This window comes from Ictalurus furcatus, chromosome 14, assembly GCF_023375685.1.
Source record: "Ictalurus furcatus strain D&B chromosome 14, Billie_1.0, whole genome shotgun sequence".
Lineage (NCBI taxonomy): Eukaryota > Metazoa > Chordata > Actinopteri > Siluriformes > Ictaluridae > Ictalurus > Ictalurus furcatus.
The window spans coordinates 3,003,128-3,030,255 of record NC_071268.1 but is presented as its reverse complement, the minus strand read 5'-3'; the positions used below and the strand labels follow the sequence as shown (position 1 = coordinate 3,030,255).

The 27,128-nt window shown below is 42.0% G+C and overlaps 2 protein-coding genes across 2 annotated transcripts in view; one reads left to right on the top strand and one right to left on the bottom strand.

Annotated features, from left to right (window-relative positions):
- gsap (gamma-secretase activating protein) overlaps window positions 1–9,592 on the top strand; it is a 30,295-nt gene extending 20,703 nt beyond the window's left edge. The window contains exons 20-31 of the mRNA XM_053642521.1: window positions 752–886; window positions 1,133–1,191; window positions 1,458–1,489; window positions 1,929–1,990; window positions 2,427–2,522; window positions 6,123–6,193; window positions 6,805–6,899; window positions 7,018–7,137; window positions 7,672–7,733; window positions 8,474–8,578; window positions 8,885–8,981; window positions 9,082–9,592. Coding sequence (XP_053498496.1) covers window positions 752–886; window positions 1,133–1,191; window positions 1,458–1,489; window positions 1,929–1,990; window positions 2,427–2,522; window positions 6,123–6,193; window positions 6,805–6,899; window positions 7,018–7,137; window positions 7,672–7,733; window positions 8,474–8,578; window positions 8,885–8,981; window positions 9,082–9,182 — 1,035 coding nt within the window. The 3' untranslated portion in view covers window positions 9,183–9,592. The remainder of the gene's footprint in view (window positions 1–751; window positions 887–1,132; window positions 1,192–1,457; window positions 1,490–1,928; window positions 1,991–2,426; window positions 2,523–6,122; window positions 6,194–6,804; window positions 6,900–7,017; window positions 7,138–7,671; window positions 7,734–8,473; window positions 8,579–8,884; window positions 8,982–9,081) is intronic.
- A 153-nt stretch (window positions 9,593–9,745) lies between these two features.
- ccdc146 (coiled-coil domain containing 146) overlaps window positions 9,746–27,128 on the bottom strand; it is a 32,051-nt gene continuing 14,668 nt past the window's right edge. The window contains exons 8-19 of the mRNA XM_053642520.1: window positions 26,334–26,561; window positions 24,896–25,082; window positions 20,242–20,334; window positions 19,966–20,136; window positions 18,691–18,779; window positions 17,177–17,341; window positions 16,057–16,281; window positions 15,407–15,635; window positions 13,666–13,794; window positions 13,434–13,571; window positions 12,052–12,276; window positions 9,746–10,459 (exon numbers count right to left, since the gene is read on the bottom strand). Of these exons, the coding sequence (XP_053498495.1) occupies window positions 10,259–10,459; window positions 12,052–12,276; window positions 13,434–13,571; window positions 13,666–13,794; window positions 15,407–15,635; window positions 16,057–16,281; window positions 17,177–17,341; window positions 18,691–18,779; window positions 19,966–20,136; window positions 20,242–20,334; window positions 24,896–25,082; window positions 26,334–26,561 (2,080 nt within the window). The 3' untranslated portion in view covers window positions 9,746–10,258. The remainder of the gene's footprint in view (window positions 10,460–12,051; window positions 12,277–13,433; window positions 13,572–13,665; window positions 13,795–15,406; window positions 15,636–16,056; window positions 16,282–17,176; window positions 17,342–18,690; window positions 18,780–19,965; window positions 20,137–20,241; window positions 20,335–24,895; window positions 25,083–26,333; window positions 26,562–27,128) is intronic.

Genomic DNA, 27,128 nt, shown 5'->3' with positions numbered 1-27,128 from the left:
CAGTCGAATCACAAGAATCCTACCTTTCCAAAGATATATCACGTGAGTATCTGCAGAATAGAGTTCAGCAGCTGTGTACAGCATAGTTAGTCCCGCCAGCGGGGTCGGAATTTACATCGTATCTGAAAGGTAAGACCGTAACAAAATAAAAACGTACCAGTGTGAAACGTTCTGCTCAAGTCGTGTTTGCAATGTTGGTTCTGCTCCATCATCCACATTTTCTGAATCTGAATCTGACTCGAACTGATACGTAAAAACCGACGACCTGTTGCTTAGGAGCTTAGAATGGCTTTAGAAGCCTTGGAGGTTGGAGCTGACCCAAGGAGCGTTATATTTCCAACACACGCTTGAGGCTTTTGGCCAATCACAACGCAATGGGTCAGCTGGCCAATCAGAGCACTCTGGGCTTTTCGGAAGGAGGGGCTTTGGAGAAATCGGAGCGTTTCAGGTGGCCTGGGAATAGCGTTACTGCAATAATGTACAGTATGTGACTAACAGTGCGTTTTTTTGAACATTCAAGCATGTTAAACTATTTCATTACACTCAATAAACAACATAATTAACGTTTAAAAATCATGACATGACCCATTTAAGTTGATTCTGCTACAACTCAGTTTGATTAAGCTTTACTATCATATATAGATGCACAATTATTTCTGGACATTCCATATTGCACAAATCTGTGACACTTCTTGTTACCTTCCTGTTGAATCTAAAAGTAATAATCTTGTTTTGCTTTTGTGTGTGAAAGGCCAGGAGTCTGCAGGGCTATTGGAATGAGCTTCAGCGGATTATTGAAAGGACTAAATATTTTGAGACCGTGCCTAACCCTCGATACCGGTTCTCCCAGATCAAGAGTGACTGCGCCAAACTAAAAGCAGCGCTGGTGAGGGGAGAACATACATAATATCATCCTGCCTTTGCTTCCTTTTCCCCCAGGTGCTGGCGTCGTACATGCAAACGACTGGGCTTTATTCTCAAAATATCTGTAGAGGTCAAGCGTTGTTATATGTGTAGGATTCTCATGTTAATTTGGACCTGTAGGATATTGGTCTTTGATTGAACACTACTTTATTTCTAGAGTAGTAGCCATGTTTTCTGTTAAGAATAATAATCATAATGACCCTTACAGAACTCGGAGAAAAAGAAATCCTCTAATAACCTGCAACAACTTGAGGAAAACGCCAAAAAGTAAGTGGAGTGTGTGTGTGTGTGAGAGAGGGAGAGAAAGTGGGAAGCCTTGCCTCTTAGTTACACAGTTTACTCAATACAGAGTCAGCCCTGTAATCGACTACACATGCCCTAAACTACCGGAGAACATGTCTCTCTGTATATGAATAACAAAAACATTGTTTGTTTGTTTTTTAACGGAATTGACTGCCGTTATTAAACCTCTCCCGATCCACACTAAATACTGTTTGTCCTTCTAAAGTTTCTATTCTTCACTTGTTCCCTAGAGTTCTGTCTATGGTAGATACATGCCATTTGGGTAAGTAAAACTGTACAGATTTTCTTCTTGACTTGTAGGAATAATCACACACACACACACACACACACACAGTATTTTTTAAAGAAAATGTTTTTAACTTTGTCCTAATGTTTCAGGGCCAAATAGTTTGGGTCCTATGGGAGCAGTTTTCATTTTTCTCTGTAATGAGTAAAGTATGTAATGAAAGAAACCCAGAGGAAACGTGCACGGGGAGTAGAGGAACGGTGGAGTTAGGAAACTCCTCAAATTCCCCCTTTTTTCTGTTGCATTTGTTCACTCCCATGTTACATAATTTCTGTCTGCTCACGGTTAAATATTACACCTGTTCTGATCGTGAGTAAAATCAACATATGAAGAGAACACAGCTAATGAAAATGCAAAAATAGATGAGGGCTGAACCCTCGTGGGTGACCTCGGACTCTCTCTCTGTGGTCCACAGATAAGAGAGTGGTCCCTCTCTTTCAGGAGGTGGACCAGCCCCAGAGGGCGCTAGTAGGCCTGGTAAGTTACAGCATGCTTCAGTACAGGTTTAATTCCAACTGTTGACACCTGATCGCTGAGAATCACCGACTTTCAGTCTTCCTGGTTAGCTGTGTTAGGTTTGCAGCGGAGGAAGGTAGATCTCAAGAAAGAGGGCTGGTCACAACTGCTCTCTCAGCGTATTATCTAGTCAGAAGGCATTGCGGGGAAAAAAAGCCACAAATAAGAATTTTTTTTCTTCTTCACATAATTGATTAAGGAGCCAGTATTTTCCTTTTATAACCACATATCATACTGATAGTTCTTCTTTATTATGCTGTTTTGTCATGCGATCGTAATGGTTCGTAACGGTTATATCTATATAAACTGCTATATTTCCATTATACTCATGATACTGGGGTGGAGACATTTAAATTTCGCGTGTATTAATAATTATGATTGGCTTTCTCTTGGTCAGATGGTGGATAAGCTCCGGGAGCACCTGAACACATACCTGCCACAGCTGGGGAAGAAAAAGATTGAAATGCTGGTGGTGAACTACATGGCCAAGCTGGTGTGTGTGTGTGTTCTCATATCTCCCAGGAAAATCCTTGACGTGAGAGATTTTGTTCAGTGCATAATACAAGTGCTAAAACTAAAATGCTTTAATAAAATGGTGAACTGCCGGCAGGTTAAAATCGACATGGAACAAACGGTGAGCACGCAACATTGGCAGACGAGATGAAGATACTATGGATATAAAATAGGGTGACTTCTTTACTTGATGGTGTCTTTGGGGGACACAAAGGCAGCGAACCCTAACCTAAAAACCTGTGGTCCTCCTCCAAATCCACACGTTGGTGACAAAGGCGAAAAGAAAATGTCTCGATGATGAAATAAAATAGAAAGTCCTTATTTGAAAAGATTTAATTTGTTGACATAACTGACTCGTAGGACTCGTGTCCGCTTTTATACTACCGCAGGTGACTTTTTAATCCTGACTAGTTAGAAGGTGTTGATGAATATTCTATAACAGCAGGACTTTCGAGTAATTCCAGCCGTAATTCAAATCACAGGTTCATATTAATGTGCTCATTCTAATATGTCATCCTTTCTATAGTAAAAACTTTACAGGGACTTCTACGGCAGACGATCAGCAGAAATGTTGGGGGGGGCGGGGGATGATATGCTTAATTATTGATAAGGTGCAGTTTTTTTTTTTGTGAGGAGACAGTTATTTAGCATTTTTGAAAGGAGTCTCCAGTCTCAGCGCTTTGTAACACTCAAAGCTAAATTTACATTTTAAATTTAAGTTTTCTGATCCAAGTCCAAGAGAAAAAAAGAGGCTGGTGTTTATAATTGTTGCAGGTGTGCCAACATCTGGTTTATGTAGATTTACAGATTTTGATACTGTAATTCATCAGTCGGATCAAACATGAATAAAACTTGCCTTAGCGGAAAAGTCATTTCACTGAAGAGGAACGATGCAGGATGTGCTTCCGGTTGTAGTTACTTCTGCTTCGTGCCAGCTTGATATAAATTAGGTTAAGATGTCAGACTACTGATCGGAAGGTCGTGAGTTCAAATCCCAGCACTGCCAAATCCCTTAACCCTCATATGCTCAATTGTATAAATGAGATAAACGTAAGTAATGTAAGTCGCTCTGGATAAGTGCGTCTGCCAAATGTAATGTAAGTGTAATGTAATGTAAATGTAATGTAATGTAAGTGCCTCTCGGTTATTTGTTGTCTGTCCGATATTCTTAAGAAATTCTTAAGAACGAGTGGTTGAATGTGTGTAGGATTTAGACACAGTTATAACTGATTAGATGTTGGAATTGATCCAAAGGTCACAGCAAGGTCAAATGTCTGACGTAATTTACTTCAATTGCTTCCTTTCTGTTCGAAGTATATTTTAAGTGTGTTTGAGGCATACAAATGAGTAACAAGCCCGGACTCGACTCGTTAGTAGCAGCAGCATCTCTACCCATGCTGTTGGCTTGGATAGACAACAACAAACTTCCCCTACATTCTCTCCAAAATCTCAGCCACCAGAACCAAAATAATGTCGGTTAGTTTTCTTTTCTTCTCTCTCTCTCTCGCTCTCTCTCTCTCTTTTTTTTTTTTTTTTTAATATATTGCATATTTTGTGTTCTTATTTGATCAGATTGGTTGTTTGGTTTGTTTGTTTACTTGCCGTTCACGTCTGTAATACAAGTGTAAACGACTTGTCTTTACACTGTACTGACGCTCAGATCACACGTGATCTACAAATAAGTCAGCTGATCAGCATTAATTATCTTTAGTCGCCGTTGACTAATATATTTGTTGTGTAGTTAGCACTGAGTCATCCCGTCCACTGACATGCACCAGGGTTTTTGAGGTAAAATTATTTAGTTTGTTTCCCCCTGCCTGCTGGGATTTATTAATTTTTTTCAAACACTGGCACCTCCGCTATAATGTAGATGAACAGGAACTAACGTGTTTTCTGGACATTCCTCTACATTAACCATAACTATAATCGGATATGAGGTTTTGCGTCTCAGAACTCGCTAGCTTCGGCAAATTCCCGTGGTATGAGAAGAATAAATTAGTTATAACTTACGTATAATAACACAATATTGTGAACTGCTCCTATAAATATACATTTAATATTAAGAGGGTCAATTATTTCCCGTTTTAAAAAAGGCGTTATTAGAGACAGGAAGTCTTTTCCGTGTGGTGTTTTTTCTCCCTGTTTATACTGTAGTTTCTAGATGATAAATATAATAGTTTAAGGGAACTACTTAGACACATAATCACACATAAAACAGGAAACTGTCACCATGACATTTTTCCAAGTAACAGCCAGATATCTGTGCTGAAACAGAGAGCGAATAGGATGTGTTTTTGCTGAGGAGGCTTCCTGTTATTAACGAGCAGAAAGAGCACGAGATTGTGAGAAGTCCAGCATGTTCCGTGTGTACTGTACATGCGCATGACTGGTACATGCTGAAATGTGATGAAATGTGTGGAGACTTTTCAGACGGGTGAAAACAGGAATAGAGAATCGTTTTATTGTTTTCGTGGGAATTCATTTCACCGTACGAGACGAATCGTCTATATTTGATAGGTTTCTAGCGAAATTTATAGAATATGTCAGAACTACACCGGAGAACTAGAAGGTTAAAATTTCATGGATAAACGGTGATGTTGGCTTGACAGAGCCCGGTAAATCTAATAATTAAACTATTGTACAGTTCTTTTGCCGTCACTGACTTGAAAAATTGTAAAACATTTAACAGTTTAAAGTGTGTAAAGATTAAAAGGCTAAACACTACTTTAAAATGTTGCTACCATATTCAAGTTGGTTGCTGAACTAACCCAGGTGGTTGCTAGGGTGTTACTAGGTGGTTACTAGCATATTCAACTTGGTTGCTAGAGTGTTGCAAGGAGATTGTTGTGCTAACCCAGTTGGTTGCTAGGGGGTTGCTCTCATATTCCAGTTGGTTGCTAGGTTGTTGCTAGGTCATTGCTATGCTAACCAAGTTGGTTGCTATGGTGTTTCTAGGAGGTTTCAATATGATCCCAGGCAGTTATTAGGTTGTAGTTAGTTGATTGCTAAGGAAACTTAGCTGGTTGCTAGGGTGTTAATTGTTTGCTATCATAATCCAGCCGGTTATATATATATATATATATATATATATATATATATATATATATATATATATATATATATATATATATATATATATATATATATATAAATATATAATCCCTCTAGCTCCTTCTGTCCTTCCAGTACCTACCCACCAACCAACCAACCAATTAATTCAGGATTTAAAATGATAAATGTACCCCATAGGATCTACATTTGTGCTGAGTTTTTGGCTCTACATCACAGTTTGCGAACTTTTTAAATAAAGATTATGAAGAAGATTATGAAGTCCACAACAGGGGCTTTGTCTGTTACATGTCCACACTGGAGGCATGGATGATGCAGACCCTCCATGTACAGTATAATACAGCGGGGTCTGAGAGCACTACTGAAAATGCTTATTCAAAAATTCTAAAACTTTCTGTTTATTTCCAATTTTAAAAATGACAGCTGTGGTCTCAGGCTTTTGGGCCCTAATTTATGTTGCTATGTCATGAAAAAACCTTTTGTGTGTGTGTGTGTGTGTTATTGTGTGTAGCTGGAGCTGCTCAGACACATATTGGAGACTCTGTGGATGAAGCTGAACTTGGGTCGCTCTGTACTTTGCCTGTGAGTGGTGATGTACAGTATAAAGAGCATTAAGTGATGCTGTGTATGTTCTATTAGGGGTGTCAAAGCTGCAGAATGCCACAATGTAGTAAATGAACTGCAGGTTAGTCAGGAGCCTAAAAAGAGTGTAATTGGCCCAGCTGTCTGGGTGGGAAGGATGTAATGTTGTATAAGCAGCAGCAGATTGAAAAGATCTGCGGTAACAGAGCTGCACATGTCTCAGAGGAAGCAGGCGTTATCCCGGTTAGCGGCTGTCGTCTGATAGCAGCTAGCACGCGGATGAGAATTGGAAACGGGGACAAAGACTAACTTAAATATCAAAATCAAAGAGCAACTTTTAAGAAAGTTTTTCAGCTCCTCATTCATAAAGGGATCAGCTACCTGTTTAAACGCATCACTAAATGTGTTTAACATTCACCTATCTAACTATTCACTTTGTAATGGTGGCAGTCAAGCAGACCTGTTGTTTTATTTTCATTATTTACACACACTGTTACAGAAAATAAGACAGACGGTCCAGGACCCCATGTTTTCTTTTGGCTCTAGTTTCCAGTAACACTAGTGCGGTTAGTCTGAGGTGAACGATTACCGTCGTGTGTTGTGTGTTCTAGTAAACAGCGGGGCAGCTCGGACGAGCGGACAATGTTCCATACGATGTGTCGGATTCTGGAAGCAGCTGAAGGACTCTGTCTTCCCCTCCCACCTGGTGAGAGGAACCTCCTCTTTCAGTCCTCACACTCCCAATTTTAGACAAAGGTGATACCTGTTAATATGTATACACCGTAGATACATGCTTGTATGTGATATGGTGTGAAAATATTTAGGTTATTCTACACTTGTGAGTGTGCTGGGTGTACGCTGTCTACCGCACAACACTTTCTTGCTGTATGTGGACCATGGCTTTCTACACCTCACTGAGCCTTTTGTGTCACGCCTTATGACAGGTGATGGTTACTACTACACATGCACACACAAAACATATATGAATGATTATGGAAGTTTTTGGCAAAGAACTGTGTGTTTTTTCGCCGTGAATCTCCGCCTTAATCTGAGACCATTTTGTTTTCCTCATGAAAAAGGAAAACCAGTTACTCCCGTACTTCATTGTAAACACGGAAGATACTAAGTCACTGTGAATAAGACTTAAAAAAACAAAAAAAAATCATAAGGTCCTCTTGATATCCAGAATTTCCGGTACTGGGAGAAAGCACAGTGTTTGAAGGTATACACTTAAAAAGTTATAAATTAGGAGTTGGATTCTGCTTTGATCTCACAGAAGACCATTAGAGAAGACCATTAGGATATGCATATGCACACATCAGCATCATATCATCAAACCAGTGCGGTTAAGGAGCAGGATACGTTGCAGGCAAACTTTTTATTAGTGTCAAAAGAAAAGCTTGTGTTTACTGTCTTTGGATCCCTTCCCCTCGCTATAGTTCTCCCCTGATTAACTCGTTCTTCATTCTCTTTTGCAGATCTAGATAACAGCAACGGCAACGAAGAGCTGAAATTCAGTGTCCTGAAAAGACTTCCCGAGGTAATGTTTACCGTCGTGTGCTTAGCTAGCACGCTAGCCAACAAGCTCCAAAGCAAAAACGTGTAGAAAAAATGTCAGAGCCGAGTTTTCAGAGTGACATCACTTTTATTTAATTTTAATTTTTATTTTTATTTTTAAGCAAGTCACAAACAGTGCATGGTGTATTTTGGGATTGTGTACATATTTCTAGTGGCACAGCACCTGTGGGAAGCAGCAAAATAATCGCTGTGGCACTTAGAGAAGCGGCGACCGGTTTCGCATTAACTTTGCTGTATTTTACCATTTAAAATGTTGTGAGAATTTATCATAGAGACATGAAATACATGCAGGGGTAGATTACACAAAATAAACAGCTTGCCTGACTGTGTACAGTCCTAGACGTAGATCAGGATGATCTCAATCGTAGTTCAGCCAGTCTACTAGTTGTCCTTCCTTTCTTTATGAAAAAAGTAAAGGTGTAAGTTGCTTTTTTCACATACAGACTGAATCAGCTGGATGCAAACTACATCACTCACTGTCACAAAGTGGCATATGTGTCTGTGCATATTTATTTGCCTAATAAGATTAAAAAAATAAAAAAAACCCCAGTCACTATCTTCTCTGTTTCTATTGCGAACAATGAGGTGCAACTAGAAACCACAGGACGATACCCCCTTACAAATCAATCTTTCGACGGAGGTCAAATGGTCTGCACTTTTAAATCAAGCTGTTTAGAAGACTGATGGATGATTTTGTTTCAGTGCCTGGCTCAGAGAGTGTGTCAGCTTTGGGATCATCCAGTCAGCTCAGCCTGCATCACCAGACAGTGTGTGAGAAGACTATTGGAGAAATACATCAAGACCAAGGTGAGTCTAGAGATACTCTGATTACCAGTAGTTCAGTCTGGTCATGATTTCAGTAGTCCAAATATATATATACAGTATCTCACAAAAGTGAGTACACCCCTCACTGTTGTAAATATTTGATTATATCTTTCCATGTGACAACACTGAAGCAATGACACTCTGCTACAATGTAAAGTAGTGTGCACTTTATAAAAGTAGAATACTGTTCATGTCTTTAATATGATTTCCATATCAGCACAAACACTTAGTTATGTAATGCGCTCTGGAAAAGACACTGCCGAGCTAAAGTTATGGTATACTTCACAGGCATCAGTGCAGTTGGACAGAGACAAATTGTGCTCTCGCCGCGAGTTCCTGCCATTAACCTACCTCGTCGCTATTCTCTCAGACACGGAAGAGCACGGTAATTTGTGGGAGATTGGGTGTGATTCGGAGACGTGTGGTGTGGTGGACGCTGTGCAGTAAATATAACCGTGCCTTTGTGTACGTGTGCTGTGTTTTAGCTACAAACCCCTTTGAGGATCAGGAGAACGTGGATGCCAGGTTTGTGGAGGAAATTGCACTAAAACAAACTCTGATCAAGCTGGGTTTCGAGGGAAAGTGAATACAAGGGGAAGAATGGACGGCTGCACGTGAAGTGCCACAGAGAGAAACTGACGGAGATGATGTGTCACACTGAAAACCCATGATTGATCATTTTCTGTGATCACATGCTGTGTAATATCCACCACGTTTATCCGAAAATCACCTTCACCTGGCGCACACACACACACACACCCCCCCCCACACACACACACACACACCACCGTCTGCTGATTTCGATTAAAGACGTTATGTAGGTGAAACTGTGTAACAGCTGCGTGATCTTTCTATGGAAACAGATACCATTCTGTCATTAAATAACAGATCCAAGTCGAAAGGGATTTCTGTATCAGCTGTCAAATGTTCGTTTACACTACTGTGTGTATGTATATATAAATATATACATATAAAGTTTATTTTAATTAAGTGTGAGTTCGGGTTCTGCCTGTTGTCATTTTGCCATAATGCTATCGCAAATGTGAAAATGTCCGATTTTTCTTTTTGGTCATTTGTGTTCTTGAACTTCCTGTACCAGAGTGAGATCACTATAATACGCCGAGTTACTCTCTATATTTCTGTGTAAACAGTAAGCTGAATGAACATGACTGTGCTCTAGGAATAATACTGCATCAGGAGTAATGTAGGCTGATGGTGACTAAGCGGCTGAAACGAGCGTAAGATGAATCTCACTGTGACAGTGATTGACACTGAGCAGATTGTGCAGAGTAAAGCATGTGAAGTTCCCTATTAGGGCACTCTCAGAGTAATAAGAAATGGTAGTGAGTCACCAAACAGAACACACACTTCCTATGAACGTGTGAAGTCTACGTAAAAGGGAGTGACGGTGTGAGCTTCCAGGAGCTCTGCATTTCCTTGAAACTGACTCTGGACTCTCTCTGAATTCCCCACATAAACACTCACTCACAGTTAAGTTCCAGTGAAAGCTAGCCTCCGCCAGTAAACGTGAGGTAACAAATCAAAAACACGTGTAACATTTTGTTCTTTGGAAATAGACAGTTCTCTTTTAGTTCATATTGGATAACTTTTATTTTCGTTGATGTGTGAATATGCTGTGGACATGAATGTCACGTGGATTCTCTAGATCTCAAGGGGCTTGGGCTGAGGCTTGCGGATGTGGCGCATGCTAGTTCCAGGCTCGCTCGGTTTGAAAGGTGCCAGGGCTCCATAGGGTTTGGGCAGAGGTAGTGAGTCTTCAGCCGGGATGTAGGAATTGGGTCGCAAATCTGCCGTGGTGTAGACTCCGTTTGGAAGCTGACTCCATTCTTCCTCCTCAGTAATCTAGTAGAGAAATACATACACACACGCATGTTTGAGAATGCACAGCTGACGGCCATGTTTCCCTGCGTAGTACTCGGCGCCCCAATATGGTCAACATTTTTGCAGTTTCTCCTTAATTTGGTCACCTGCCAGTTCCTGCCCATCAGCCATCTTTCCCCTGTCATACAACCGCTACTCCTTTCTTGCTTTCTCCAAGAAAAAATAAGCCAACCACTGAATCTTTTTGACTTGCAGCTCATACTGCTTCTGCATGCAGGAGCTCACAGACAGCCACAACTGGCTAGTGACAGTCAACGTGACTGACATGTCCCTGCCATGATGACTGAGGCATGAGGTAATTTTTCGCTTCTTTCTAATGCCTAGTAACAAGTAGCCTAGTAGTTGTGTCACGAATCGCATACTTGATATAAATGAGTAATACTTTTGTTCCTCACGAACTGTTCCCATCATTGACCATGTCATTAAAATGAAAACATAAAACTGGTCATTAAAATGGAAACATCGGGCCTCGTTTATCAGTTTTCTAGTGAAGCTGTGTGTACACGTTTTTCATAATCCACGTTGAACGAAAACTCCTCAAGAGTTACAAAAGTTTCTCTAACACTGGTTTCCATTGAACTCACTTGTTGATGAATGACAATCACACATAAAGTGCAAATCGAACGCACACCCCGCAGCTCGTTTAGCTCGTTTCGTAATGCCAATAAAACGTCATAAACGCTAAAGCTCACAGAGAGCTGAAAGAGTCAAATGAGGACAAATCGATGAAAAGGAATTTCTCAGAGGCAGAAGTGGAAGTTATTTTGACTCACTGATCTGTGGCAATAAAAAAATATATCATTTAGCAGCACGCCCGCATCGGAAAAGGATCAAATCTGGAGACAAGTGACAGAAAAGTGAATTCCGTGTCACACGGCTGTGTTTCTCATTGTTTCTCGTGTCTCTGAAGTCTGTCACACTGACGTAATATTTCTTTCTGGCTCACTAATGCATCCTCCCCACTGGCGTGTTGGAAAAGAAGCGTGATTGCCCGACACACACTAGGGAGTATTCGGAACATTGCAGTACCTGATCTGTCCCTTATCTCTCTTTGAAACGTGCCAGCAGCAAGAAGTCCAAGCAGTGCTAAAAATACAGCATTAACAGAACATACCGTGGCGAATGGACCAGACTTGTAAGCCAGCTTTAATTTTTAAAATACAAATCATACTCTAAATATGCGTTCATGGCATGTCTTCAAAAAGACCACCCCTTCCTCCTTGTATGCGCCCTTCTTAATTGAATCGAATGACTAGTCTTTTTTGGTTTACATTTTTGGATCTGTGTTGGCTTGCGTTCTTCAATTATTAATATCTTTCATATTTAATATTTATTAAAATATTTCTTGCCGTTCGTTTCATTAATATTAAATGACTATTAAATCCATGTGTGCAACTGAAACAAATAAATTATTTAAACTTGACAAAATGTGTATAAAATGGCAGTTATCTGATTCAACGCCGACAATTTGAGGGTCACGTTCGTGAGTCTATAACTATATGAGTTGTATAACTAACACTAATGTCCACCCAGGCTCTCTCCTGGGCATCTACCTGGCATTTTTGCTGTGCTCGCATCTGACGTAGCCACTCCTGCTCCACGGCGTCAGAAGGTGCGAGTCCCATCTCCAGTCTTCTGTGGCACATGTCAAGCTCAAACTCTTTCTCACGAAGCTCCTGCTGCAGACACAGAGTCTGCGTCTGACGCATGGCCAACTCCGACACTACAGCCATCAGCTTCTTAGTGCACTCCTTAATGCGGCTCTGGAACTCATTGACCTGAGGAGACACAAACAGACCCAAATAACACCGCTACAAACTACATAGCTGTAGAAATCAGGAAATCAAGATCGAAAGACTGCTACAGATTAACCCGCATACTTTTACACTAGTTAGCAATGAATTGACCTAAGTGTCCTCTTCTGATTCAACTCATTCAAGCAATAAGCTATTGGGTAATACATAATATACATTCACCAGCCACTTAAGTAGGAACACCTGTACACCTGCGCATTCATGCAATTTTCTAATCAGCCAATCATGTAGCAGCAGCACAATGCATAATATCATACGGATACAGGCCAAGAGCTTCGGTTAATGTTCTGAACATCAGTTCATAAACATCTAACATCCGAATGGGGGGACTGTGACCTGGTTGTTGGCATGGTTTGGTTGTTGGTGCTAGACGGTCTGGTTGGAGTATTTCAGAGGCTGTTGATCTCTTGTGATTTTTCACACACACACACAAAAAATCTCCCATTTACACTGCATCACATTGAAGTAAACACCTCCCACTCCACTCACGTGACTTTTTTGTTGCTTCCCGCATGACCAAAGCCTCAAATAGACACATTTTCTGGTGACAAGATTTCTTTTAAAAATGTAAAAATAAATGAAAAATTTGGAAAGAATAGTCCGCTTTCTATTCATAATTCATATTCGTTTAGGATCTATTCAGTCTGGGTGGTGTGGCTGCATTTCGGTCACTGCCATGTCTAATTGCTGGTTCAATTTTTTGATTTAATCTAATCACAGTTTCCTTGCTGAATCGGTACCCGTTCAGCACCATCATAAAACTCAACAGGGTTGAGACAGTCCCTTATTTCTCTGTGAGGAACTCTTTCATTTTCCCCAATCCCGCAAATAAGTGCTGCCATTTTGTCAGTTTAAACCTCCTCAATAGCAAGGTTACATTTAATCCCTAACTGAAATTTAAATCTGAGTTTAAAGTGATGGAGCAACATGATTCTAGTTAATCCAGGTTTACTGTGGAAATCAAATCCAGGATTAAAGTGATGCTTTAAATGTAAGCCTGCTTATTTCAAATAATAACAATAAGACAGTGATGTTGCTTCTATTTTTATTACCATGCATGTTTGTAATTCTGTGTGTGTGTGTGTGTGTGTGTGTGTGTGTGTGCGTGTATCTGTGCTTACTTTCTTGGCCAGTCTGAGTGTGTCCTCTTTACCGTTCTCTGCCTTTGTACGAAAGTGCTCAGACAATCGGGTCACTTGCTCATAGATCAGGTCTTTCTCCATCAGCTGAGCCTCTCTCGCTGCCAGCTGCATCTCCAGCTGCACCACAGTCAGGTGCACATACACAATTAACTGGCTACATAAATAACATGTTCGAGCAAAACCGTTCAGGTGAACTGTTTAAGTGTCATACCTGTTCTATCTTCTTGATGAGCTCAGGAGGAGATGGATCTTTACCACTCAGTTCACGAAATTGCTTCTCTTTAACTTGGTCCCTGAGAGTCTTCTCCAGGGATTGACCGTGTTCCTTACACTCAGACAGCTAGCACACAGCACACACACACACACATCATGAGAGGTCCATGACTTCCTTCTTCTCTTCAGAAATGGCACATCCACTTTCCTCTTTGTAATCAATAATAATGCTAATAATTCTAGCATTTTGATGCTACTTGCTTGTTTGCATGCCAGCTGTCCTTACTCGATCTGCTTAATAATCAAAAAAGCTGCAAGATCCATTTAGCTCCACCCACAAATTTGAGTTGTATACCACTAATCTTTACTCTATGTCTCTGTAAAGTCCTGAACCATGAATTCAAAGAAAGACATGAGACGTTCCTTTTTTCCTACACTGTGTGACAATAAACCCACTTGAACTTAATCCCTAATCGCTGATCTTTTGAGTGTTGGTGTTCAGCCCTTGTGGTTTCACAATGGTGTAGAATGTGGGCAATAAAGAGCTTTAAAAGGCTTTAAAAGCTTTTTCCCCTCTCTCGGAAAGGGACATTAGTGGAATGTTGTTTCCTGGTTGTTCTCTAAAGAAATGGAGAATCTCTTTCAAACTAACTTCCAACATGTAGAGGTGATCCAGGAGCTGACAAGGAGCCTGAGGGAGATCATGAAGGACTTGGTGTTGTGGGCTAGGAGAGATACAGCTATCTCCCTGCACCTTCCCTAACCCTATGCAAAGCGCCCAGTGTCTCCTGACTAAATTAATGGTTAATGACAACATTAAGGCCTACCTACACATATTCCAGACACTTGCTGAAAGAGTGGCCTGGATAAGAGAGAGTGTTGCCGCATCATACCCCCCCAGCTAACAGAGGAAGCCCTAATTCTCTCTCAGCGTGGAGGACGCCAATGACTACAAGAAGTTAAAAGTGGGAGATCCTTAAGATTCTTGGTATATAGTGGTGGTGGTATATAGACCTACCAACCCGGACAGCCCCGAAGACTGCAGATGGCACAGATCCTCCGGGTCAAAAAGCTATGAGTACAACCTAACCAAATACCAAAGCAGCACACGGTAGAGCGTACAAATACATCGATTTGTTCAGACCCCCCTTAAAGGACTATGACAGGCAGCTTTAAAGACCCCACTTCCATTAAGGACGTGATTGAAATCACTGAAGCGCTGAGGCCCCAGCCAAAAGTACAAGGGAGAAGCCAGCCTGCCAACTAACTTTCCGATCAAGGATATCCTTGTGATGAGACTATGCAGGCACACCCAGCCCCACCCTACCAACACTGCAGCTCCCATCACACTTCCTTCCCAGACATGCCCAGGTGCTATCTGATCCTGGATGTCAAACCTGTCCAAGGGTTAATGGACTCTGGAAACACAGAAACATCGGAAACATGGAAACATTGCTTTATCCCCAGCCTGCCGCCTGATCACATGGGGTACTAAGCCACCTCGTTTCTTTCATACATGGACATATCCGGCGAGTAGCAGCTTGTTAAGTAGTTATGTACACTGGTTTACTGAGAACCTGAATTGACAACATAAACATGTCAATACTGAAAAGCCCAAAGGTTTTTGGTTACTGACAAATGTTTTGATTTTCACTCCTTCAATTGTGACAAATCCCAACATTTTAGCACTTATCTCAAGATATTCACACAAAAGAAAAACCGTTAAGCATCTTGAATACCTGTTTCTGCAGTAAGGCATGCTCATCCTCCAGGGATCTCTTGCAAGGCAACTGTTTTTCACTCAAGTGGATTTGTCTCCTCTCCTCATTAATTAGCATCTTAAGAGAGCAGATCTCGTCTTCCAGGACCTGTATCTGAAGCGTCCCCTCACAGATCAGACTCTCCTGCACATTTACCTTTGCATAGAAGACACACATCTCTTCCTCTCTCTCCAGGAGTTGCACACCCCTATCAACCACACACATTTATGTAGAAACTCAAGAGACAAATAAGCAGAAAAAACTATCAAGAACATCCACCGGCCTGTAAAAACGTCTGGATCAGATGTCAGTTAATAATAATTGCCTAAGCAGTAAACAGCCCAACACTGTACAACTGACAGTAAAGTTGCACCATGGGGCAGGTTTTAGATAGAATTAACGTGAGTGTCCATTTGTGCTCGCAATTCATCATCACATTTTTGAAAGAAGTGGATCTCAAGATCTAGTTAGAGATCAGGTCTGGTACCACAAGACTAGAACGCTTATGACAAGACTCACCTTTTTGTTTAAATTTTACAAAAGAATTTTTTAAATGGCTTTTCATGTTGGATAAATTAACAGAACATAATGGTTAATATTTGATTGCTAGTGCTGTACTGTGGACCCACCGTTCATTGCGGCTCTGGACAGAAGCTTCGTGGCCCTTGCGCATGTGCAGCAGGTCTTGTTCCTTCGCACTGATCACTTGTCCGAGTTTAATAATCTTGAGTCTCTGTTCTTCACTCTTGCACTGCATCTCGTGAAGCATCCAGCTCACTTTGGATACGTCATTCCTCAAGCTATCCCTGATTGTGTGACTGTGTACATGCTTCAGACGAGACTTCTGCAGCAGCCTATGATAGACACAGCAGTGTTGACTACATTGACCTATAATGGTGAGAGCATTGACAATGTTCAGTTAAAATGGATAGTAAAGCTGCTTTCTAAGCAGTTGGCCCATGCTCATTTCCCCGCCAGTGCTTTAGGGCGGTGGTAGTACTGCAAGTGATCTTCCTTCCTAGCTAGTATATGCACACAAAAAAAACAAAACACCTCCTATATTTTCTCTTAGGAATTATTAAATGTACTTTCAACGATTTAATATCATATACAGTGGGGGAAGTAAGTATTGAACGCGTCAACATTTTTTTTCAGTAAATATATTTCCAATGAGGTTATTCACATGAAATTTTCACCAGACGTCAGTATCAACTCAAGAAATCCGCAAATATAAAGAATTCACAACATTAACGTCCGTAAATAAAGTTGTGTGTAATAAAGTGGAATGACACGATAAAAAAGTATTGAACACGCTAAGATAAAGCAGTTCTCCGAGGCAACGTAAGGTAAGGAACCAGCTGAAATCCGTAAGTAATTACACCCCCTATCTGTGCAAATTAATATCAGCTGGGTTAGTAAATTGACGGTCTATAAAAAGGCTTTTCGTTAGCAAGATATCACACAAGTACTGATGTCTGGTGAAATTTTAATGTGAATAACGGAAATATATTTACTGAAAAAAATGTTGACGCGTTCAATACTTGTTTCCCCCACTATACACACTGTGCTAGTGAGAATCTTAGATGTCCAATGATAGGATGGATTTTTTTTACAGCCTTAAAAACATGACACGCTTGTAAATAGTACACACAATTAACCAATTGTATTTAAATTTATCACACCTCCTTATACATTATCCCCAAATCACTACGGATCAGCTATTTAAAAGGCTGCCTTTTGTCTCCAGACCTGTCTTTTTGGATTGTTTTGCTGTGCAGAATCTCAGTCTCATTCTGCAGAATTTCGAACTTCTCCTTCATCTTGGACATGCACTGGGTTGCGATCTGTAGTAGGTTTACACATTTGTTTCGCTCTCCCTTGGTGGTATCGTACAGCTTGGCGAAAACACGGAGTCTGGCCACAACAAAGGCAAATTACAATCACCATTAGGACTCATAAACTAACTACCAGATTTTTGGCACCGTTCAAAAGCATGGACAACAATGATTGTAGAAAACACACCTTACACACAATGATTTACATTCTCTACTGAAACTACTTACCTTTCCTCCGACAAAGATGAAATGCATAGATACGCCGCAGATGGAACACCAGTACATCACACAGCATCGCACTCAAGCACATACACAAATACATACACCTAGGGGCAATACACCTTAGTGTCATCAATGCACTGACATGTTTTTGGACAGCTGCTGAAAACTCCCATGGAAACAGATGATAATGTGAAACCTGGGATCATACTACGGACCCTGGAACTGTGCAACATTATGCTTACATTTTATTATTCTTTATTCTTTGGGCACCTGGTTACACAATCAACTATTAGATTGTGAAACCTTCGTAAGAGCAAGCTGTTTGGAAGGGTTGCATAAAAGAAACAACCAACAAAATGCAGCAACGTCATTGGACCTACATTTAAAATGGTGTGTTGTCGTCAGATAAGACCAATATGTTTTGGCCTTGAACACCATCAGGGGGGTGATATACAAGGAAAATTGATCACTGATTGATCGTTGGTCAATTTATTTGCGGTTGGTGGTTTAGTGGCTCTTATGAAGGTCGTTGTAAAGTACAAGCATATTTTAGTCCAAAACCTGGTTGCCTCTGCCAACAATTCAGACTTAGATATTGACAAATCATTCAACATTATAATGATCCCAAACATACATCAAAATCACCACCAAAATAACACTATATCAACACTATGATCTGTAATGGCCACCTCAGTTTCAGAATTTGAACCTATTAAAAATCTCCGTCCTGATTTGATGAGATCAGCCCACCTGTGAATACACAAGGAGCTCTGCATGGAGAAGCAATTCAAGGTCCCTCTAAACATCAGTGCTGTTTGTTATTTTCTCTAGGGAAGGCTTCATCAGATATTAATTGGGCAGGTGCAAATCATTTAGAAAGCAGTGTTTTTCAGAACACAGTGGAAATAGTTACATTTAGAAAAACATTAAATCAAGCTCTTATGATTCAGTGCTTATACAAAAATGTCTGGAGTTTCCTGTACTATACATTAATAATGGGTAGAAGTTCTATGATTAATAAATAGTGTGTCTAATATATATAACAGTATAACAAAACTCCAGCAATAAGACTACTGGCTGCTATGTAAATGCTTTCTCTAATAGAAGGTCATGTGTAGTATGAAATGGAAAAACATACATGTGATTATCAATTATAATACTTAACATTACTTAACATTTCTTGCCAACGCAAATGGAGTTATTTACCTTGACTGAATCTCCTGGTATTGTTTCTTGTGCTCCAGAATCTGGAGCTGCTTTCCTCGGATGTCCTGTTTGATCTGGCTGCACCTCAACTGTAAAGATGCCTTCACTTAGCACTTGTGATATCTTTTCTTATGATATATGAAGAGAAGTCGAACAGCTTAGTTTATGATGGCAGGATAATGAGTCGTATTACAAAATGTAAAGACAATCAAAGCAATTATTGCTGGAAAGCAGCACGTTTGCTGCCTCAGCGCTGCTGCAGTGTGAAATACACTGGGAACTGATCGGTAATCCTACTGAAGTAACTTGTACAAAAGAATGATTGGATTCTCAAATCTAATTGGTCAGTACATGCTGACAATAGCATGTAAGTAACATGTAGGCTGTAATTCAAACGAGAGTATTGATATTAATGTGTGCGTACTACTAATACGTAATAGTGCAAGTTATCATTTCTATAGCAACAACTCAGTCACAGGAACTTGTTTGGACAGAGGGAAGTTTTCAGGAAAGAAGATTTTGTGCTTTTCGGTTTCTTGATACCGTGACGTCACAGTTTTTGTCTTATTAACTGTAAGAGATAAAAATAGAGAGGCTTGTGAGGGAACTGTTTATAGCTGCTATAATGTAAGTGAATATAGTAGAAACCTGTTCCAGCATGACGATGCCCCTGTGCACAAAGCCAGCTCCATGAACACATGGTGTGTGAAGGTTGGAAGAAGGTGGAAGAACTCGAGTGTCCTGCACAGAGCCCCGATCTCAACCCCACTGAATACCTTTGGGATGAACTGGAACATCGACTGCACCCCAGACCTCCTCACAAAACATCAGTATCTGACGTCACTAACGCTCTTGTAGCTGAATGAACACAAATCCCCACAGCCACGCCCCAAAATCTAGTGGAAAGCCTTCCCAGAAGAGTGGAGCTTCTTATAACAGCAAAGGGGGAACAATTTCTTATTAACAGGAATGGTTTTGGAATGGGATGTCAAACGGTCAGGTGTTCGCATACTTGGCTGTATGTTTGCTGAGATCATGCGCATCACCAGTGATATCACATGCAATATAATGCTCCAAAATGGCCTCTACAGAAACTCTGATATAAATATCTCATATTAATTTTTTTTTAAAACCCTTTAAGTGTAAAATTCACCAAAACTCTCTGAAGCTTAAGTGCAGTACATCACAAAATATATACCACTTTTTGATTGCTTATTATTCTAAGAACTATTTCCATTCTACGAATCCTGTTAGAAGCTTAATAAGGCACTGTACCTGAGCTTTGAGCAGCTCTCGGCTCTTCTGATCTCTCTCGTCTGCTTTAATGCGGGTCAGGGCATGAAGATGGTGCAGCTCCTCATTGTGGCGATCGCACTCCCTTATCAGAGCCTGCTTTTGCTCTATACACTGCTCAACCATCTGGGCCTCAACACCCGTAACCGACTGCTGCTCAGACAATTCAAACAGAAATGGATGCAAACATACATACACTCATACATACATACATTTAAACTTTAGTAAACTATAAGAATCTGTGTGCCAAAAGATTACCTGATGCACCAATTTCAGTTTCAGGTTGTCTACTTCTGTTTGTAGATCTTGGATTTTCTGTAGCAAGTCATCATCCTTAGGCATCATATCCCTCTGGAACAAAATAATTCTGTTTTCAGTGGCATACATAGAAATGAGAGAAGCACCAATGCTACTTTCACATTTTTCACAGTGCACTAATAAAACAGTGTGCTTTTTAAATGATATCATTATTTGGACAATATGAAACTATAATTACATACACCATGAGAAGAAAATGGACCTTGGTTCTCAGTGGTTCTACTTTGTGGCATTAAGGGTCTACAATGATACTTTCTTCTAAAAATATAGATGTTTCTATTCTGCACCTTTTTGGACGTAAGTGTCATGCATTCTAGACCTGTTAACAACCAGAACTACTCTGTGTACTCAATCAGTGAAAGCATCACTTGCTGGTATGAAAGAAACACTGGCATATTGCTATTTTGCTTGGGTCAAATCAGTTATCCTTTTGCGCTTTGTTGACATTTTGTTGGTCACAAATGAAGATGCCTGTGGTGATCTGGTTGGTGCAGAACAACAGTGACATTCAAAATCTCTACAGTGGGATTTTCTAACCCCTTAAAGTGGACGTTCACTATTTCTGACACAATAGTACAGCAGGTAAGCTCCAAGGTTTGTGTGTGTGTGTGTGTGTGTGTGCGTAATGATAAGAATGCAAAAAACGAAAAGAGCCAAAATATTGATATTGTTACTGCGGTTATGATTACTTGTTGATGTTTTATTCTTTTGCATATTGGAAATGATTTCCATATTTCACTCATAAAATATTATTTGGTTCATCGTGCGCAGTTTTTAACACCCAATTTATTTGGCTTTTTTAAATGGGTGGTTTAGATTCAATTGAAAAACTTCTGCCCCAACTTTGAAAGCATGACGAACACTAAATAAGCCAGAAATCAAAGCACACACCTAATCTGTCTAAATGCACACAACTTTCCCCAAATATCTCCTCAAGGACTGAGTAGCCAAATTTTGTGAGTTAAATTTCGCAACTCTAAAATCCTTGCTGTATGCTACACTAAGACAAGCAGTTTGTAATTGTTAAATGGCATGTGACTGCATAGAGCATCCTGTACCAAAGAATCGTGTTGCTGATGAAGACGGCAATTTCACAGAATTAAACTTCCTGTTCTATAAGTGCACCTCTTACGCACATCCTTCTCTCACTTCCCTTTTAATTACTTGAACTGATCTGATCTTTTTTATGTATCTGTCACGACTTCCCCTTTAAGCAGCGTGCTGAAGAGCATGTGAATGCATGCGGCCGTGCAAGGTGTGCGAGCACCTGCTTTTTCGTTGTTGACAATCGTGACATTTCGACACGTGCATTTGTTGGTTTCTGTTATGTCTCCTCCCCGTTCTGTCATTGGTTGTTGTTTCACGTGTGTCTGAATTGCCCTCATCCGTCATCAGACATCACGGTACAATGGGAGTAGCAGGACAATACCTTATCGGGAAATGTTCGGATTACTGGCCGCATTTCTTGTCCGTGCAGTTCCCTCAACGGTACACCGTTGAACTGCCGCCAGAGACAGCAGGATTGGGGAGCTACCCGCTGGAGTTCCTCTTCAGCTGCCAGGGATATTTCTGCAGCCTGGCGTATCCCAAGCCTACTAAGAGACAGTGGATCGGGTTCTTGGTGTCCAGGTTTTGCGGTCCGGCCCATGACTGGGCGGAGCAGCTGGTGAGCACTGAGTCCTCTGCCCTCCAGGATGTCACTCAATTTGCAGAACTTTTTATGGAGGAGTTCACGCAGCCAGGGCAGCTTCATGGTCTGGATTTACTGGGGTGGAGAGTCAATGGACAGCCCCAGCCTGACCTGCCATTTAACCTCTATTATCAGGGGACTGACAGGTCAGCCTCCAACGATCCGCTTCAGGTTCCAGCCAACGTGGTGGAGGTGGCACCGACATGCATGTCTGAGGGCTGCAGGAGGGAGACCAAGCTACAATGTCCTACCTGCAAAAAACTGGGTCTCCAGGAAGCATTCTACTGCTCTCATGAATGCTTCAAGAGCAGCTGGCGGGAGCATGAGAAACTCCACCGGAGAGCCCGTGCAGAGATCCAGCCCGGGGTCAACAGGGTGACCTCGGAGCTCCCGTCGGAGGTCTCAGCACCCGAGCTCCAGCCAGAGGTCCACATGGCAGCCTCAGAGCTCCAGCACGAGACCTACGGGGAGGTCTCAGCTCCGGAGCTCCAGCCTGAGGTTAACCTGGCGACCTCAGAGCTCGAACCTGAGACCCACGAGGTGGGCTCACCTGCCGAGCTCCAGCTAGAGGTCAACAGGGAGGCCCCAGCATCAGAGCCCCAGCCGGAGGTTAACCTGGCGACCTCAGAGCTCGAACCTGAGACCCACAAGGTGGGCTCACCTGCTGAGCTCCAGGTAGAGGTCAACAGGGAGGCCCCAGCCCCAGAGCTCCAGCCTGAGGTTCAGGAGGGGGTCTCGGCTCCACAGATCCACTGTAAAGCCCAGTTACTGTCCCAAGTATCTGTTAACCCGGACAACCAAGCCCTGCTCAAGCCCAAGTCTACCGACACGGCCGACCAGGTTCTGTTCAAGCCCAAGTCTACCGACACGGCCGACCAGGTTCTGCTCAAGCCCAAGTCTACCGACACGGCCGACCAGGTTCTCCTCAAGCCCAAGTCTACCGACACGGCCGACCAAGTTCTGCTCAAGCCTGAGTCCGCCGACATGGCCGACCAAGTTCTGTTCACGCCCGAGTCCGCCGACACCGACAGCCAAGTTCTGTTCATGCCCGAGTCCGCCGACACGACAGCCAAGTTCTGCTCATGCCCGAGTCCGCCGACACCGACAGCCAAGTTCTGCTCACACCCGAGTCCGCCAACAAGGACAACCAAGTTCTGCTCACGCCCGAGTCTGCCAACAAGGACAACCAATGTTCACGCCCAAGTCAGCCGACAGGGACAACCAAGTTCTGCACACGCCTAAGTTTGCTGAAACAGACAACCAAGCTCTGCTCACGTCCACGTCTGCTGACATGCACAACCAAGTGTCTGTTGACAGGGACAACCAAGCTCTGCTCACGTCCCAGTCTGCTGACATGACCAGCCAAGTTCAGCCTGCGGGCTCCGCTGAGTATGTCGCTCTGCTTTCCTGCTCAGCCGAGGATGTCACTCTGCTTTCCTGTTCTGCTGGGAACTTCGCTCCACTTTCCTGTTCCACTGCAGACGTCCCTCTGTTTCCCTGCACGGCTGCGTACGTCGCTCTGTTTCCCTGCTCCACTGAGGACGTCGCTCTGCCTTCCTGTCCAGCTGAGGACGTCGCTCTGCCTTCCTGTTCAGCCGAGGACGTCCCTCTGCTTTCCTGTCCAGCTGAGGACGTCCCTCTGCTTTCCTGTTCAGCCGAGGACGTCGCTCTGCTTTCCTGTTCAGCCGAGGACGTCGCTCCGCTTTCCTGTTCCACCGAGGACGTCACTCCGCTTTCCTGCAACGCTGAGGACGCCGCTCCGCTTTCCTGCAACGCCGAGGATGACGCTCCGCTTTCCTGCAACGCCGAAGATGAAGCTCCGCTTTCCTGCAACGACGAGGAGAACGCTCTGCTTTCCTGCTACGCAGAGGACGTCCCACTGCTTTCCTGCTCTGCTTTTTTGTTTCTTCAAGAACGCCGTGCGGTCTCCTGGCTCTGCTTAGGACATTCTGCCCAGGGGGACGGGGCCACCAATGGAGATGGATGTTTCATGGCACTCCGGGAGCAGTGCCCTTGGAGGGGGGTTCTGTCACGACTTCCCCTTTAAGCAGCGTGCTGAAGAGCATGTGAATGGACGCTGCCGTGCAAGGTGCGCGAGCACCTCCTTTTTCATTATTGACAATCGTGACATTTCGACACGTGCATTAGTTTGTTTCTGTTATGTCTCCTCCCCGTTCTGTCATTGGTTGTTGTTTCACGTGTGTCTGAATTTCCCTCAGCTGTCAGCCATTACAACGCTGATTATGTTTGTATATATACCACGCGCCTCCCAGCACACGGTGCGGAATATTAGAGTAGAATAGATAAGATATATTAGAGTAGATTAGTTTAGAGTCCTTTCCATAGTCATAGCCCGTTTCATGTTTCATGTTTCATGTTTAGATTCGTTTGTTTAGTTCACGCTGGTTTTTCCGCTCCCAGTTCATAGTCATAGCTTATGTTTCATGTTTTGTATCTCGACCATGTTTTCCGTGACCACGACTCTGATTCCTGCCTAGCCCCGTGTATGCCTGTTTGCCGATCCCCTGACCTCTTGCATGTTTGTGGATTACGTTTTGGATCACGTTTTGGATTTACCTGCCTTTGTCTCTCATTAAATAAAACTGTTCATACTGCACTTGCATCCGTCCCTATCTCCGTTACGTCACGATACGTGACAGTACCCATAAAATATATGGAGGTTCTAGCTATAATATGTGGCAGCATTTACAATGCTGTGTTAATGTTGTACACATTTCCTACTTAAATACAAGTGACACTGTTTCTGACAGTTGGTGAATCTTTCCCAATGCAGAAAAGCCCAAAGTAGAATTTGTTGTTCGTGTAGTTGTTTGATAAACTGTCATGAATTGAGTCACAACACTCAAAGCACTCATGGGTGTAGAAGTAGCAGTACAGACTAACCTGAGCCTTCATTTTGTTGTAGAGCTCCTGAGTGTGGAGCAAGGCATCTTGAGACAATTGGTGCTGTAGTAGCATGTTTTTTAACCTACGCTGCAGCCGGTCCTTTTCTCGCACCTTCTTAACAAGGCTGTCATGAAGGATCTTTTTCTCCTCCATGATGTGGCTTAGGTTGATTTCCAGCAGGCCCCTGAGTGTAAGAGAGATGATTAAATAACACAATCAGGGGCCCTTATTTGTGGCTATTTTGGGGGATTTCTCATGGGGTACATGATTAAATATTGGCAGACTGTACAATGTACATTATTTAGCTTTAATCAACAAATATGTAAACATTTCATTATTAAGTTATTCAAGCTGAAAAAAACGTTTAATTTTCTCATCAGGATTGATAAAAGTAATCCAACCTACAACTAAGCACCTGCTAAAACTACCATATATCATTATTCCTCACGATATCTTCATATCTGTCTTACTAGTGAGCGACACTTTCCCCTGGATGAGACACTAGACCACTACAGGACATCTTGCATATCTACCGGATACATACTGTATCTAATGTGGTGTGACTAATGCTGTAGTAATATGAATCATTCGTTCATTCAGTAACCACCATCCTGGTCAGGGTCGCAGCGGATACAGAGCCTCTCCTGGCAACACTGAGTGCAAAGTAGTGGAATTCACACCAGATGGGATGCCAGTCCACTGCTGGACACACATTCACACACTCATTCACACCTAGGGGGGATTTAGCGTAGCCAATCTGCCCACATGTATGTTTTTGGACAGTGGGTAGAAACCAGAAACACATAGAGTTGCAATCAAAATTATTCAACCCTCACTGCAAGTCAGGTTTATTGTATTATAAGTTGCATTTTCAGTTGAATTTGGGGAAACCACTTGAAGCATTCGTTGTGTTTAACTATTTCAATTGCGTTTGTTTGATTTGTTCGCTGCAAACAGCTGAAAGTCTTTAAAGTTTGACAATAAACCTGATTTGCGATGGGGGTTGAATAATTTTGCAACTGTAGGAACATGCGGAGAACAAAGAAACTCCACATAGACTGTCAAACAAGCTCAGAAGCAAACTGGGAACCCTGGATGAAGTACTATCAATATAATAATTCAACCAACATTATTTCAGCAGTCTGTGCAATTCCCACCTCTGTTTATGAGTAAGTCAAAGTGATGAGACATGTGTCATAATCATGAAGATGTTTTTTTTCACTTCTTCAAGGGACTTCATCATCTGCCATTCTGTGCAGATTGTATTTATTTTTTGTTAAGTAAATGCCCGACTGTACACAGCTTAGAGGGAACAATGATTATGATCAAAATGCATTCACCTTGACTCACTACTACTAGAAATTTCGACCTAAAAGACTGAAAATACAGTACAGACAGAAAACATTCACTGTTAATGATATGAGATGATTTTCACCTTTGTTCGAGGAGGACAGCCTCCTCCTCCTTGATTATCTCCTGCTCTTTGAGTAGCATGCTTCTCTCTCTCTGAGCCACCTCCAGCTGGGCCCTGTAACCCTTGAGCTCCTTCATCACGCTCCTGCACTCTTCATCCAGCTGCCTGCAGCCCATCTGTGTCTGCTTTACCCTCTCCGCCAGCTCCAGCAGCTGCATCTCAAGTGCAGCCTTCTGCTTCTGTACATTCCTGGTTCATGTACACACACACACACACACACACACACACACACACACACTAGTTACAGTCTATCCAGCACCTTATGCAAGCACCTGCTGCTATGAGATATGGAGATGATTGTGCTATGCACCCATTTGAAATTTTTACTAAGGGTTTTACAGTAATACACTCAACAACTTTAAAGCTTTATCGCTGTTATCAACATTTAAAAACAATTCTCCTTCCAAGACAATATTATGCACATCTGAAATGATATGATATGATATGATGTGGTCCACATGTGATTCCGTTTTGTGCAAACAGATAGTTTGAGGGAAAGAATGTTAGTTTTGAGGACTGGGGACCAGCCGCTGGACATGAGAAGTATGAAGCCACTGAGAAGTATGAAGAGGCAGAGACAAATTGACAGAAACATGCAGTCTATAAAGATAATCCATTTGTTAAAGGGGTCATAACATGATTGTTAATGTTTTCCTTCTGTTTGGGAGTGTAATGTATCTGCTTGTGCATGTATAAAATCTGCAAAATCCCAAAACTCAGTCTCTCCCAACGGGATTTATTCTATCTCAATTTTTT